Source organism: Morone saxatilis, unplaced genomic scaffold, assembly GCF_004916995.1.
Source record: "Morone saxatilis isolate NCDOM2014 unplaced genomic scaffold, NCSU_SB_2.0 Contig23, whole genome shotgun sequence".
Taxonomy (NCBI): Eukaryota; Metazoa; Chordata; class Actinopteri; family Moronidae; genus Morone; species Morone saxatilis.
This window is the reverse complement of record NW_023339796.1, coordinates 882611-895209: the sequence shown is the minus strand read 5'-3', so window position 1 is coordinate 895209 and position 12599 is coordinate 882611. Positions and strand designations below refer to the sequence as shown.

Here is a 12599-nt window from a genome sequence, read left to right as displayed (position 1 = left end):
TCCCCATTAAGTTTAAATTCCTCCACAATTCCAAAAGTGTAAAAGGACTACCACAACTTTTTTATTTTTGAAATAAACCAACAAAAATACAAATAAAACTTTTACAAGCAAATTTACATTTTATTTGTTTTAAAGGAAAACTGGTTTTTTTTGTTTAGTAAAATATATTATTTAGTTTAGTTTGTTGATATTTAACCATGCCTTTGTAAAATTTTTTTAATGCTGATTAGGAATTAGCAAAAGCATTAGTCCTAATAAGACAATAATTAAATACAGTTTTGTGGTGAATCAGTTGGGGTCTGTTTGGGTTATTTTTTACTGTCCCGTGGTAAACAGGAAGTGAAGAGCCCTGTGAAATCCCTGAAAAGGGGCAAGAATTTCCAGACGGGGGAACTGAAACTTACAGACAAGTAAGGGTTTTTCCCCCACCCGAACTTCCCCCCATCCAGCTCTTTATCCTCCCCAGGGCGGTTAAACCCCGCCATCAACCCTCCGACACTCCTCTCACCAACAAGTGAGAAAAGCAGCACACAACACAACCCACAGCAGTGAGAAAAGGGATTTGTGGAATTGGAAAGAGGGGGGGTTTCCTTTTACAAAAGGGCCAGATCTCCCTTTCCTCCTCCGTAAAAGAATCATCCCTTCAGGGGTCCGAACTGCTCCACAGCACCCACGATCCCTTCGTGGTTGGCACAAGAGCGAGTTCAGGTAAAACAAATTAACCCAGTCCAGTTGATGGTAGTGAACAGAGAGATGGCGGTGGGGTTGGGTTGTGGTGGGTGAGTGGGTCAGATAATCCAACATCCAAACCAGCCAAGAAAAAAATGTTGTTGTCTGAGAAAATTAAATTACACTTAACCTGAATCACTACCTACGACCACATGTAACGGAACTTGCCGCTGGATGTTCCGCCACACAGCACCAAAACAACGAGTACAGAAAAACAGATCAAACTTGATTTTAAACGTCCCCTGTTAGTGTTTCCAACAATCACACCTTGGTTGTTTGGGTGGGAAAATAAATTCCTTAATTCCAGATGTTAATATAAAAAAACAAGCCGTTTTTAGTCGAGCAGAAAAACCGCCTATGGAAAACAACCACAGAGGAGCTGCGATACCAACACCAAAGGAAGTTTGGGAGGGAGTGAGACACCATGTGACTCTGTGTATAGAGAATATAATGTTTTATTGATATATAAAATCTCACATATATACAACATTTAATGCCAAAAATGTGTAGAATTATGAATTTAAGGTAGATTACTGACTGTAAAACTGAAAATGAACATGAAAATATAACGACTAAATAATATCAACTAGTGCACACTGTTGAAAGAATTGCTTTTAAATAGTCAAGGTCAATACGCATATTTCAGAGAGACGAAAACAGCACACGAACAGTTCGATCGAGACACGGACGAGCACATTTGGTGGACATGTGTCTGGTCTGATGTTCGAGGGTTAAAGGACAGCAACGAGCTGTGAGACCGACAGACGAGCTGCGATTATACGATGTAATCATCCAGGTGAGTGACAACAGCACCGCAGTGGAGGACGGCGTTCACAGTCGAGCTGCTGCTGTTAAAACATCTGCTGGAGAGTCTGACCACAAACTGATTTGGGCCTCGCCATGGGTATCAGATCTCAATATTTTATATATACATATTTCTTTGGCAAAACTTCCTGCATTTAAATAGAAGTTAAGCTTAATTTGTTAAATTAAATGTAAGGAGTCAGGAGTTACTAAACACCATCTTTAAAGCTAAAGTCAGTATTAGTACTGGTTCCCAACCGTTTTCCTTCAGGGATCCTTTTATTTTAATTATTAAACTGACTCATATTCATATTATTATATTATATTAAAAACTGTACTATGAACCCAAACAGTGAACTCAGTAACTGCAGGAAGTTTGTGTAAAACCAGTGATTTGGATGAATTTAGAGCAGAATTGTTCCTATTAAGGGAACTTTTTCTACAATTCTGTCTGTGTTATGTATTTTTAATCATTTTTAACAATCAAACAGTCTTAACAGGCTTATTTTTAGACAAAATTCAGTGTTTTCTTCTCCCTGGCAGTTGGCCATTGTTCTATTAGACAATCTGCTTTTCTTCACAGAAGTGAACCAGATGCTCAGATATAGACCGTCTATATCTATATAAGTTTATATGTTTTCTTACACGCTCAAAATCAAGAAGATCTTGCGACCCCTGAGTTGGGAACCACTACTTAAATTAAATATAATAATTAAAATCTCTTTACAAAGCTAAAAATGTTATGATTCCAAACAAACAATCGTCACAAAGTATTTTAATTTGAGCGTTACCGTACATGCCGCCGTCACAATCTTTTCGTCTCTCACTGATCACATTAAGATGATTTGTCAGTGTTTGTCCTGGAATCCGTCCAACTCGGAGGGTCAGAGCCCACATGTACCATCATCCATCCTCGGCCTCGTGTTAATCACCAAACACCTTTAAAACCCTCAGCAGAAGTCAAACCCGGTGAGGATCATAATAATAAAACCACGAGTAATGTTTCATCGCTGATGAGACTCACTTATTACTCTGTTTCCCAGCATCCGTCGTTTGAGCCATAAACCTCGTCCGCTCTCCGAGACAAACGAGCAGAGAAATCATTGTTAGACACCTGCTCAGTTGAAACTGCGCCGCTCCAGCACATTGTAAACATGAAATATGTCGACTCATCTGGTCAGTTTTAGGATCCATTGAGGCCTAAAAAACAACTTTTCTTGTTTCTTTGTACCAATTACTGTCAGGTTTGCAGCCAACAGCATGTACGGGCACAAATCTGAGGACCTTTAAGTCATTTTAAGTTTCCACAGAGGAAAACTAACAGTTGAAAAGTAAAAAAAATATTAAATAAAAGACACTTTTCTGGTTTAAATGAAGATGAAAACTCCACAGCGAGGATGAAGCTCCTGATACCTGCAGATTACCACATTCTGCTGACGTAAATTAAACCTGATGGCATCGTTCTCAAACAGGCTGAAACTGGAGGCAAACGGCCTCGGGGAGGTCGGAGGTCGGAGCTTTTGGGCGCCATCTGGTTCCAGGGAGAAATAGAGGAGGAACCACAACTCGAGGAAGGAGAGAGAGCAAGAGGGGAAAATGTACCGACACTGATAACAGCAGGACAATTGGATTTGCTCTGGTGTTTGGGGTAATTGTGATCGGGAGGAAGACAACAGAGCGCATCCCCGCTGTATCGCTACGGAAACGCAGAATCCATTAATGTGGATCAGAAATGGAGGTCGGGCACTGACTCATCGATGGCATGAGCGATTGTCGAGCGTGACGCAAACACGAGATGATCAGTGCCATGCCGGCTTTCAGCGGTCCGGATCAGGCTGACATCTGATCCCTCGTCCGGCCTGACGCAGCTCCACTAACTCACAGCGAGGTGCGTTTGATCCGCTGCTCTGTGCAGCCCTGCTGTAGTTCTACTGAGGGAGCCTCCAGATGCTTCATCACAATAAAACTCTTCACATGTTCCTACAGAGTTCTGATACTGCTGATGATATCTGTTAGTAGGAACGAGGGGAAGCCAGTGAGTAAAGGGTTGCTGGTTCCAACCTCTGCTCGGGCAGGTTGATGAGTTCTGGTGTTTGATCTCCGGTTTTCAGAGTTTACCAGGATCACAAATTCCTCTGATAGAACCTAAAATGTGATGCATCTGACACCAGATCAATTTATTAGCCCTGACACGAGACCCCTGCTGTGTATCGGATCCGTACTCGCTATCGACTAATACACAAAGTTGAGGTATTGGAATTGATATGAAAGAAAATCGCAACTTAAGGTCCACTTACTCAGTTGTTCTCCAGCTTTCAATTGTTGTCGTTTATAAGTCTTAAAGCTGCTTAGAATAACGGGAAGTTTGGACGCGTACATCGGACCTGGCAGTAAAACAAATATAAAAAACGTTATATTTCAGGTTCCACAGTTGTTCTGATACCAGATCAGAAATTCCTCCGATACAAGTACACGTGTCTGTGCACTGATCCGATCCTGCTGTGTATCCGATCGGTTCTCAGTATCGACCAATACATACAGTGATGGTATTGGGAAGGTTTGAACATTTTGAGGCCGTCCACAAGAGAAAGAAGTAAAGCAACAGCTTTGCTCACAGTTTGATGTGTAGCTGCAGTTTTTATTCAAGAGCTCTTTGCAGTTACAGTTCTCAGAAATCAGACGATAATGTTGATAATGATATCAGGTTCTGTAAAAGCTCTTTTCATTAAAGTTTGCTGAACAATGTTTAACAAAGGTTCAGCTTTATTGTTTCACCATGTGAGGTGTGATTCCTAAAGGTGTGTGTGAAGCATAAAAACATGGTCTTTGATTATGAAACAGGAACCCTGTGTTGTTATTTAATGGGCAGTGGACCAAACAATGCTGAAGCAAACCAGGAAGTGCTGGTCACCACCTTTCCAGTCCATCCATGAGTGTGACACTGTTCCCCTGGGTGGGTCCACAAAGGTTTCATTATCAGTGATGAACAGCTTCAAACTGATCAGAACCATAGCAACCACACATCTGTTCCCACATCTCTAATTAATTCTCTCAGTCTCATTTGTTGTCGTCCCATAATCCCTTTAAAAACTCACATACAGCAGGAGCAGGAATAAGCCAACGTTTGGTGTGTAACAGTAAGTCAACCCTAACACGCTCTCTGGGGTCTTCCTGCCGTGTTAACGCCCTGCAGCCCCCGCTGAATAACACCTTCATTATGCCACTTACGAGCTCCCGATCCCCCATCATGAGAGCCATTCTTTCTGCAGAGATAAGTGCTTTTTGACAGCTGGTCACATACTGTCCACTCATCAGAGAGTCCCAGCAGAGCGGAGGAACGTTTCAACAACCAAACCCGACACATAAAAACCTGGCTAATCGCCGCCATCGATTCAGTAATAAAATGCATTCAATCATATTCGATTTCTCATTAAATATACGCAGTTTCACATGTAGGCGACAAGCAGAAAGTGTCCATTCTGCTGTTTTTAAAATGAGGCAGATAAACAGATGCAGATGTACATGAAACTCAGGTTTTTTTAATGGGCACATACAGGATCTGGCAGCAGACAGTAACTTCCTCGCAGCAGCAGCAGCAGCGTCACCTCGGCTCGCAGCCAGCTCAGTGGGAGTGACTCCTAAATGAACATGTAACTTCAGAGACTGTGAGAGCGACTGCAGCCTCGCCGACAGCCAAACTGCTGCAGGAGAAACAGCAAACACACGAGCAGCCTCAGGCTTCAGGAACAAAAACAGCTGTTTATCATCGACTCAGACCTGCAGCACTGAACTAGGATCAGCTAGGTTTTTAACAGTCGTCATGCTTAAAACATAGAAGATATTTTTATCCTCCTCAGTTACACACTGGACCTTTAAGACTCAGCATGAGATGAAATTTCTAGTTAATTGAGCCTGGATCTTCCATTTGATCTCTCCACAAACCCCCGCTGAACAACTCTCCCACTGGTGCAACATTTGCAGAAGATAAATGTCATTAAACTAAATGACCACAACCACAGAGTCCATTAGGAGCCACGATGGGTTAACATAAACAGACTGTTATGGTAAAAGTCCGCCACAGAGGGAACCTTAGAAATGGGTTTTCATTGTGTTTGGATCTAAATGAATACGAAATCCCCAGTTTGTCTAAAATGATCCCAGTTGGTACATCCCAACTACTTCATTCATTATTTAAATAACAGTTATATTGTCCAGTTGAAACCGTTTCTGTATCTGAATCTTTTTGAGTTTTTGGCTCTTTATGATGATAATTTCAGTAATAATCCATCAGAGTATTTTACAAAAACAAAATGTCTGTTTATCTGGTTAAATCTAAACAATAGTGACTCCATTTGACCTGAATGTCCAACCTCAGTTGTGTCCTCAGCATCAAGTAACAGGTCATCCTCCTGCAGACATTCATAAACAAACTCATATGTGTCAAAATCCAAAATGGCTGAACAACACTACTGCCTACGGTGGTAATAGTTGTTGTTTTAGGTTTATTATGTTTTGGTTGAACTTTCTTAAAGAGGATTTTATATGTTTTTGTTGAATAATAATGATTTTAAGAGCACTGACAGGCAGACTACCACCCACCTAGAGTCGAGGTTTCTGCCTCTTAAAAGAAAGTTTTTCCTTGCCGCTGTCTCCGAGGTCTTGCTCATGGTGGGAACTGTTTGAATTTAATTGAATAATCAGGCATTAAATGTCCAAATGTACATTGCCATGATATAAAAAGGTATAAAACAGGTATAATGACACAGAGATATTAGCAGGTTTTGAAGCCTATACTCTACAGATAATCAATAATATAAAGGCGTAAAATATTGATTACTCTTTATTTTAAAATACACATTAAATTTATACCCTAAATGGGCAATGCATCTTGGGAGATACAGTCTATAAATAGGAAAATAAACTGTAATTTTAGCTTAGATACATTACATAATAACGACAACATTGATTTTCCGAACCATTTCTATGTGTTTGCCTATTTAAGGGTTAAGAAGTTTATCTGGACTGAAACTGAAACTGAAAGCTTCAGATTTTCCAGGAAATCTTTTCCATTTGCTGTTAAATGGAAACACTTAAACAAACAGCCAGTCGCTGCTTCCTGCCGCATAGGAAGTGATGCATGAGAGGAAAAGACAAAAACAGCTTCTCACTGATGATATCTGAAGTATTATCGACAGCAGTGACGAAGCAATACGGTGCAGACGTTCCTTCGTGTCCAAGAACAAACAAACAATCTGATTTCATCAAGCTGGTTTTAATCAATGCAGAGAAAAACTGCAGGTTTGAGCTCATATTTAAATAATATTTATAAATCAATGTTATTTAATCTGAAAGGGAACAGGAAAGAGTCCAAAATCTCAAGTACAGAGTCCCTTGAGGGACAAGGAGGGGGAGAAAAATAAAAACACAGAGGTGTGATGGGCATCTGTTGTCTCTCCAACCAAGTTTTTGTCTCATTTGTTGTCTTATAAACACTAAATTAATCAGATTCAGTGTCGTATATCTCTAGTTTCACCAACATCAGTGAAGCCAAGTGGATTAGCTTCATGGCTAACTGAGATAGCGGAGGTGCTTCTTCTTCGGGCCTTACTGTAGAGAAGGGGGAACAGACTGTGTCACACAAACTGTGTTTCTGGTACGAAAAACACGATTTTTATAACTTTATTCACAGATTATCGACAGAAACTTAAGTTTGATGGACCTAATTTAATCCGAAACCAACTATCTGCAGTTTTCCAAACAACTTTACGGGGGATGTATGGAGGCCAAATGTAGAGAAATCAACAAAGTCTGCCAAGCTTGAGCATGTTTTTAATCGAACATCAACATTTGTTTTATTGGATTCAAATGATAAATAAAATAAAAAAAATTTCAGAGACTGAATTCCTGTTGAGTCTCTCGAGGTCAGAAAGACTTCAGCCTGTTGCAGCAGCAATAAGTTCTGACTCGTTATTAAGTAAATTATTACCAAGCTGGGATTCATGCATCAAAATAAAAGCAGTTGTACCACAGGATCATTTTCCAGGAGTTTTTATTGCCGATACAGGACAACACTCGCTCCCAAATGGTCATAAGTTACCCGTAGGCCTCGTATTGACTTAATGATGAAGTGTTTAATACAGGTAGGTGGTCAGTGTTAGCTCGCTTGTCTGTTTTCACTAAAGTCTTCTGCCGCGAATCGACTCCGCAGCATTACGACGTGAATAAGGAGCTAAAATACAATTAACATTTTCCAGGATATTTGGTCATTTTAATCAAATTTCCAGGTTGACACATCCTCTAAGGTGGTGTAAATCATAAAATGTCTGTAAATCATACAATGATGGTAAAACAGCATCAAGTTTTCATTAATTGCAGCCATTTTGCAACACATTCACCCAGTAAAGACCTAAGTTATTGATATATTTCAGTATCGATCTAGCTTACTATACGTGCTGTGATGCCAAGTAGATAAGCCACCCATCTACGATCTCTATCTCTGATCGTTGATCTGCGACTTTCCTTAGTTATGACTTAAGTAACGGTGCTGAAACCAATCTTAGTAGCTGATGTAGAACTCGACTTTACACCCAAACTCATGAGATCTGCTCATCAGCTCCTGGAAGTTCAGTTCCCACAGTCTCGTCTCCTGCTGATGGGCACTTGAAAAGACCCGTCGGTTTATTCAGGTAGCGTCTGCCTCCATTGTACAATATCCTGCAGGAGCTAAAATATTCATAGAAACTCTTTCACGGCTTTATTGCCACACGTCATCTCAACATAAGACTTCCAGGACAAAGTCAATCAATCCAACACATCTGAAGCTCTGCAGCTGCGACTGAATGCACGAACCGAGGTTACCTGAGTTTAAGAAGAGAGGAAGGAAAATACACAACGGCACTGCTGCTGTTGGAAACGGTGACTCTACAAACCTGTGCAGCTTTTTTAAGGATAAAACCGTCAGCTGTGCTTCACTTGAACTAATCTCGAGGCTCAAAAGACCCTCAGATTCACTTATATCACCGTCTAATCTTTCAATTCAACCATTACAGATGATCACCAAAACTGCAATCATGTTATTTTTTCCGGGCCAGAGGAGATATGAGCTTTAAGCTGCTTTCCTTTTGACTCATCTACTCATAAGCTCAATTAACTCCTCGCGCTCAGCTGTTCTCCCCCGCCGCCGTCGACCAAATGACTCTCGCCCTGTGAAATCTGCAGCCGAGCGCTATTCAGAGTCGCTAATTGCTAATGAGTGCTCGTAGCCCCTAATGAGCCGTACACAGGCTTCCTGTCTCTGACTCCGCTACGTCTGTTTCATTGGCTCACTTTAACTCAACAGTGTGAGGAAGCTGTCGTTATTCTGACATTGGTACCGTAAAGAATAACAGAGAACAAATGTCTGTTTTAGTCTCCATTAATGAGACAAGAAGGCCACAACCAACTGCACAGTCTGAATATGGTCAAACAGCGAGGATCAATAACTACAAGGGGTGTGTATCTCTACCTTCTCTGAGGATCAGATATGAGTCTCGATACATGAGCTACAATATGATTCAGGGACGATGTGAAACAATTCGATTCACTCTAACACAGTTCTTAACATTTGTTTCATGTAGACATTTATTCATTGTCATTGTGTTTATTACTTTTCCAACAGACAAACAGACTTTGTACAGTGATTACTTTAGACGTGCTGTGTGTGTTTGAGATGTTACGTGTTCTTGCTCATGCCAGCTGTATTAGCATCTTCTGCACAGGTGTCATTGTGCCGTCTCACCAGGTGAGTGTTAAGATCCTTCATGCTACCACTGGACTGAACCGCTGTCTGACAGATCTTATAGATGGACAGACTTTTGTCCAACTTTCCTTCTTACAGAATCCAAATGTCTTCCAACTTCTATTTGACCAAACTTATAATCTGTACGTATCACAAGAAGCTGGGAAATGTCAAACTGTGTCTGCAGTTGTTGGGAGGCTGGATGAGTCCTGAGAGACCCACAGACGGATCATAAAACTGGCTTTGTTCAGCGTCAGTGGAGCACAGATCTGAAGTCTGCTGTCACCACGCTGTATAAAAAAAGTCCTTATTGAGGCTGTTTTGCAAGCTGCAGCACATTTCTTCTCTCAACAAGCAAGTTTCAGGCTTGTTTGTGGATTTATTGAGTCTGTTTCCACCCACCAAACTATTCACAGCAAGGACGGACAAGGACATATCAGCAGGGCAAACTACAGGGCCGCTGTCACTGATAGGGAGCAGATCTGCTGAATGTATAATGTGTCGTTCTCACAAAGGAAAGGAGACAGATGTGTTATTAAGGTGGGACATTGATCCTGTTCAGCATTCAGACGGTCTGCAAGGAAATAACTGCTTTCTGTGGGTTCAGCAAAATAACCACAGCAGAGAAACTGATGAGATTTCTTCTGTTTCAGATTTTAAATTTGATGATAAAGAGTTCAGCATATAAGATTATATTAAGCAGCATGAGTGTTTTATTTTATGAATATTTCACATTATGTTAAAACTGTACAATGAACCCAAACAGTGAACTCAGTAACTGCAGGAACTTTATGTAAAATAAGTGATTTAGATGAATTATTGACTGATTAATACTATTCAACCTTGACTTAAGATTTTTTGCTTTTACTTTCTTTTGTTTTTCAGTTAATTCATTTATAGTTTGTCTTATAAAAGGTCCCAAAATGTGGTTACAAGTCCAAAGAGACAAATGTCTTTAAATGTCTTCAAATGTCCAACCAGCCGTCTAAAACAAAGATATTCACTTTACGATGAACAAAAGCACCACATCTTACAACAAATAAATGTTTAATATCTTTTATCTAACAGCACTGATATTAAATTGAATAATTTCTGAATGAAGTTTGGCCTGTTGGTCTCTGTCCGTGGTGCTGAACTTACTGTTTCTGTCTGTTATAATATGTTTCTGTAGACACACACTGTGTATGTGCTCATTCCTGCTGTGTTATCTGTTCAGTCAGCAGTTACTTTAATGTGTTTCTTTACACTTATTTCATTATTAATTAGGATTATCTAACTGCATTATCACTGCCCGCCTCAGCCTCTGTGAATTCAGGTGGAGTCTCACTTCCTCACTGATCCTGGATTTCTTCATTCGGACTTTGTGGTCAAAAACATTTGACCTACGTCACTGTGGCAGCAAAATCAGCATCCCTTGTTTCAGCAGGATGCCGATGCATGTCTGACACTAATCCGGCGAGCCTGAGGGGGCCGGAGAGCCTCGACCTGCAGAGGAGCGTGTAATCCTTCACAGCGAGCCCAAAGCGTGAAAACCACCAACACTGACAGCGCAGGGTTCCTAACTGACAGCCGCAATGTGCCTCCGAAGCTGCTGCTGCTACTTTCTGCTGAAACACAACAACATCAACATTTTGGAGAAGTGAGGGGGACGATCAAAGAGAAAGAGAGAGAGAGAGAGGTGTGGGAATTATACAGCCGTGCATTCTGGGAAGCAGCCCTCCTGTCAGGCCTGTCTGGGTGCCGGGACGAGGCCAAGGTTCACCGCTGATCTGCCACCAAAACTGCTGATGTCGAACATCTCGTGTTTCCCTCACTCGCCCTCGCTATCTCCTCTCTCTATCTCTCTCTGCTTTCACACATACTCGCTTTACCTGACTGTCAGCCTCCGCTGCAGATCTGGTTTCACTCTCTCCACAGCGTTGTTATGGTAACCAACATTTTTGGTACTTCAGTCCTGTAACAGGAGCTTGAAGCTGAGACTTCTGCAACCTCAAATTCCCGCACACAGCCGCCTGCAGGGGGCGCACATAGGAAGAAGAGCAACCGTGTCCAGTGGCGATGGTTGAATCAATGAGGATTAATCCTGAGTATCAATAATCCAGGACGAACAGAGAGCCGAAGTTAAACTGAAACCTTCATTCAAAATTGACTTTTGTAAACTTTAAATCCCGCCTAAAACACGTTCTGCCGCTCTGTTAACTCAATCTGTCCAGATAGGAACGAGAAACCTTTTCTAAATGTGTCTGTAAACTCGCTCTGAAGTATTGAAGGTCATCCTAAAAGAAACTACGCACAATGGCGAGTGAGGGGCTACGGTACATTTTACATTTTCCAGCACAACAGAGATTATTTTCAGGATATTTGGTCATTTTAATGAATTTCAATCACCTGAAAACTAGTTTCTAATTTTCCAAGTATTCATTTTAATGCAAACAAATAACCATCACCAGGCGGTCTGACAGTCAGGAACCAGAAGCCAGTGGTGGTCCAGATACAGACGACTGTTAGAGGTCTGGAGGAAACAGTCAGCTCTGCCTGTCTGCCTTTCTGTCTGTCTGTCTGTCTGTCTGTCTCTCTGCCAGGAACCCACAGAAACCTCCTCTGGGGGCTGGTGTTTCCTGAACCCCGCGAGGGATTTAAAGTGATCCAGTCCTGCAGCTGATATCAAAAACCCCTGCAGGGACAAAAAGAACCGCTGGCGTCGAGTCAGTTATTTGTGTTATCAGTCAAACTGCCAGTCAGACTGTTACAGACTAATAATTCTATTAAACAACCTGTGGATTCGTTTCTTCAGCAGCTTTCTGATTATTTCTGAGGCAGCTGTTCCACATCCTCTCTCTCCTCCTCTTCATAGATCTGTTGTTTCTCTCCGTTCTCTATCTCAGTCCACCCATCTGTTTCTGCTCTTTAATCCCCGTCCCACTTGCCTCTCCTTTCTATACATGTGTCACGTTGAAGTGTTGCCTATGCATCATAATCTGTGGGTGAAGAGCGTGAGTAACGCTTCCCGCTGCTGTCAACACAAACCGCTGAAGTGCCCTTGAGCAGAGACACTTCACGCCCAGAGAGCTCGGGTTTAAAGCTGTCGCTCTTTTATTTCCTCCATAAATAATCTCAATGACTATAATTTTATAGGAAGGAAAGTTCCCGTCAACCTGTAGAGGTTCTTACAGGTTGATACTCATTTCTCCATAAGCCTCGGTTCTATCAGACTTTAGCCCATAGAGCGGCCCCTGCTGGCCGTTATAGAGAATGCAGGTTTAAGACACTTCTAATTATTATACTGTCC

The 12599-nt window shown here is 41.5% G+C and overlaps 1 protein-coding gene across 1 annotated transcript in view; it reads right to left on the bottom strand.

Annotated features, from left to right (window-relative positions):
* kcnq3 (potassium voltage-gated channel, KQT-like subfamily, member 3) overlaps window positions 1-12599 on the bottom strand; it is a 79658-nt gene that overhangs the window by 66779 nt on the left and 280 nt on the right. Inside the window, exon 2 of the mRNA XM_035670309.1 lies at window positions 10757-10917. Coding sequence (XP_035526202.1) covers window positions 10757-10917 — 161 coding nt within the window. The remainder of the gene's footprint in view (window positions 1-10756; window positions 10918-12599) is intronic.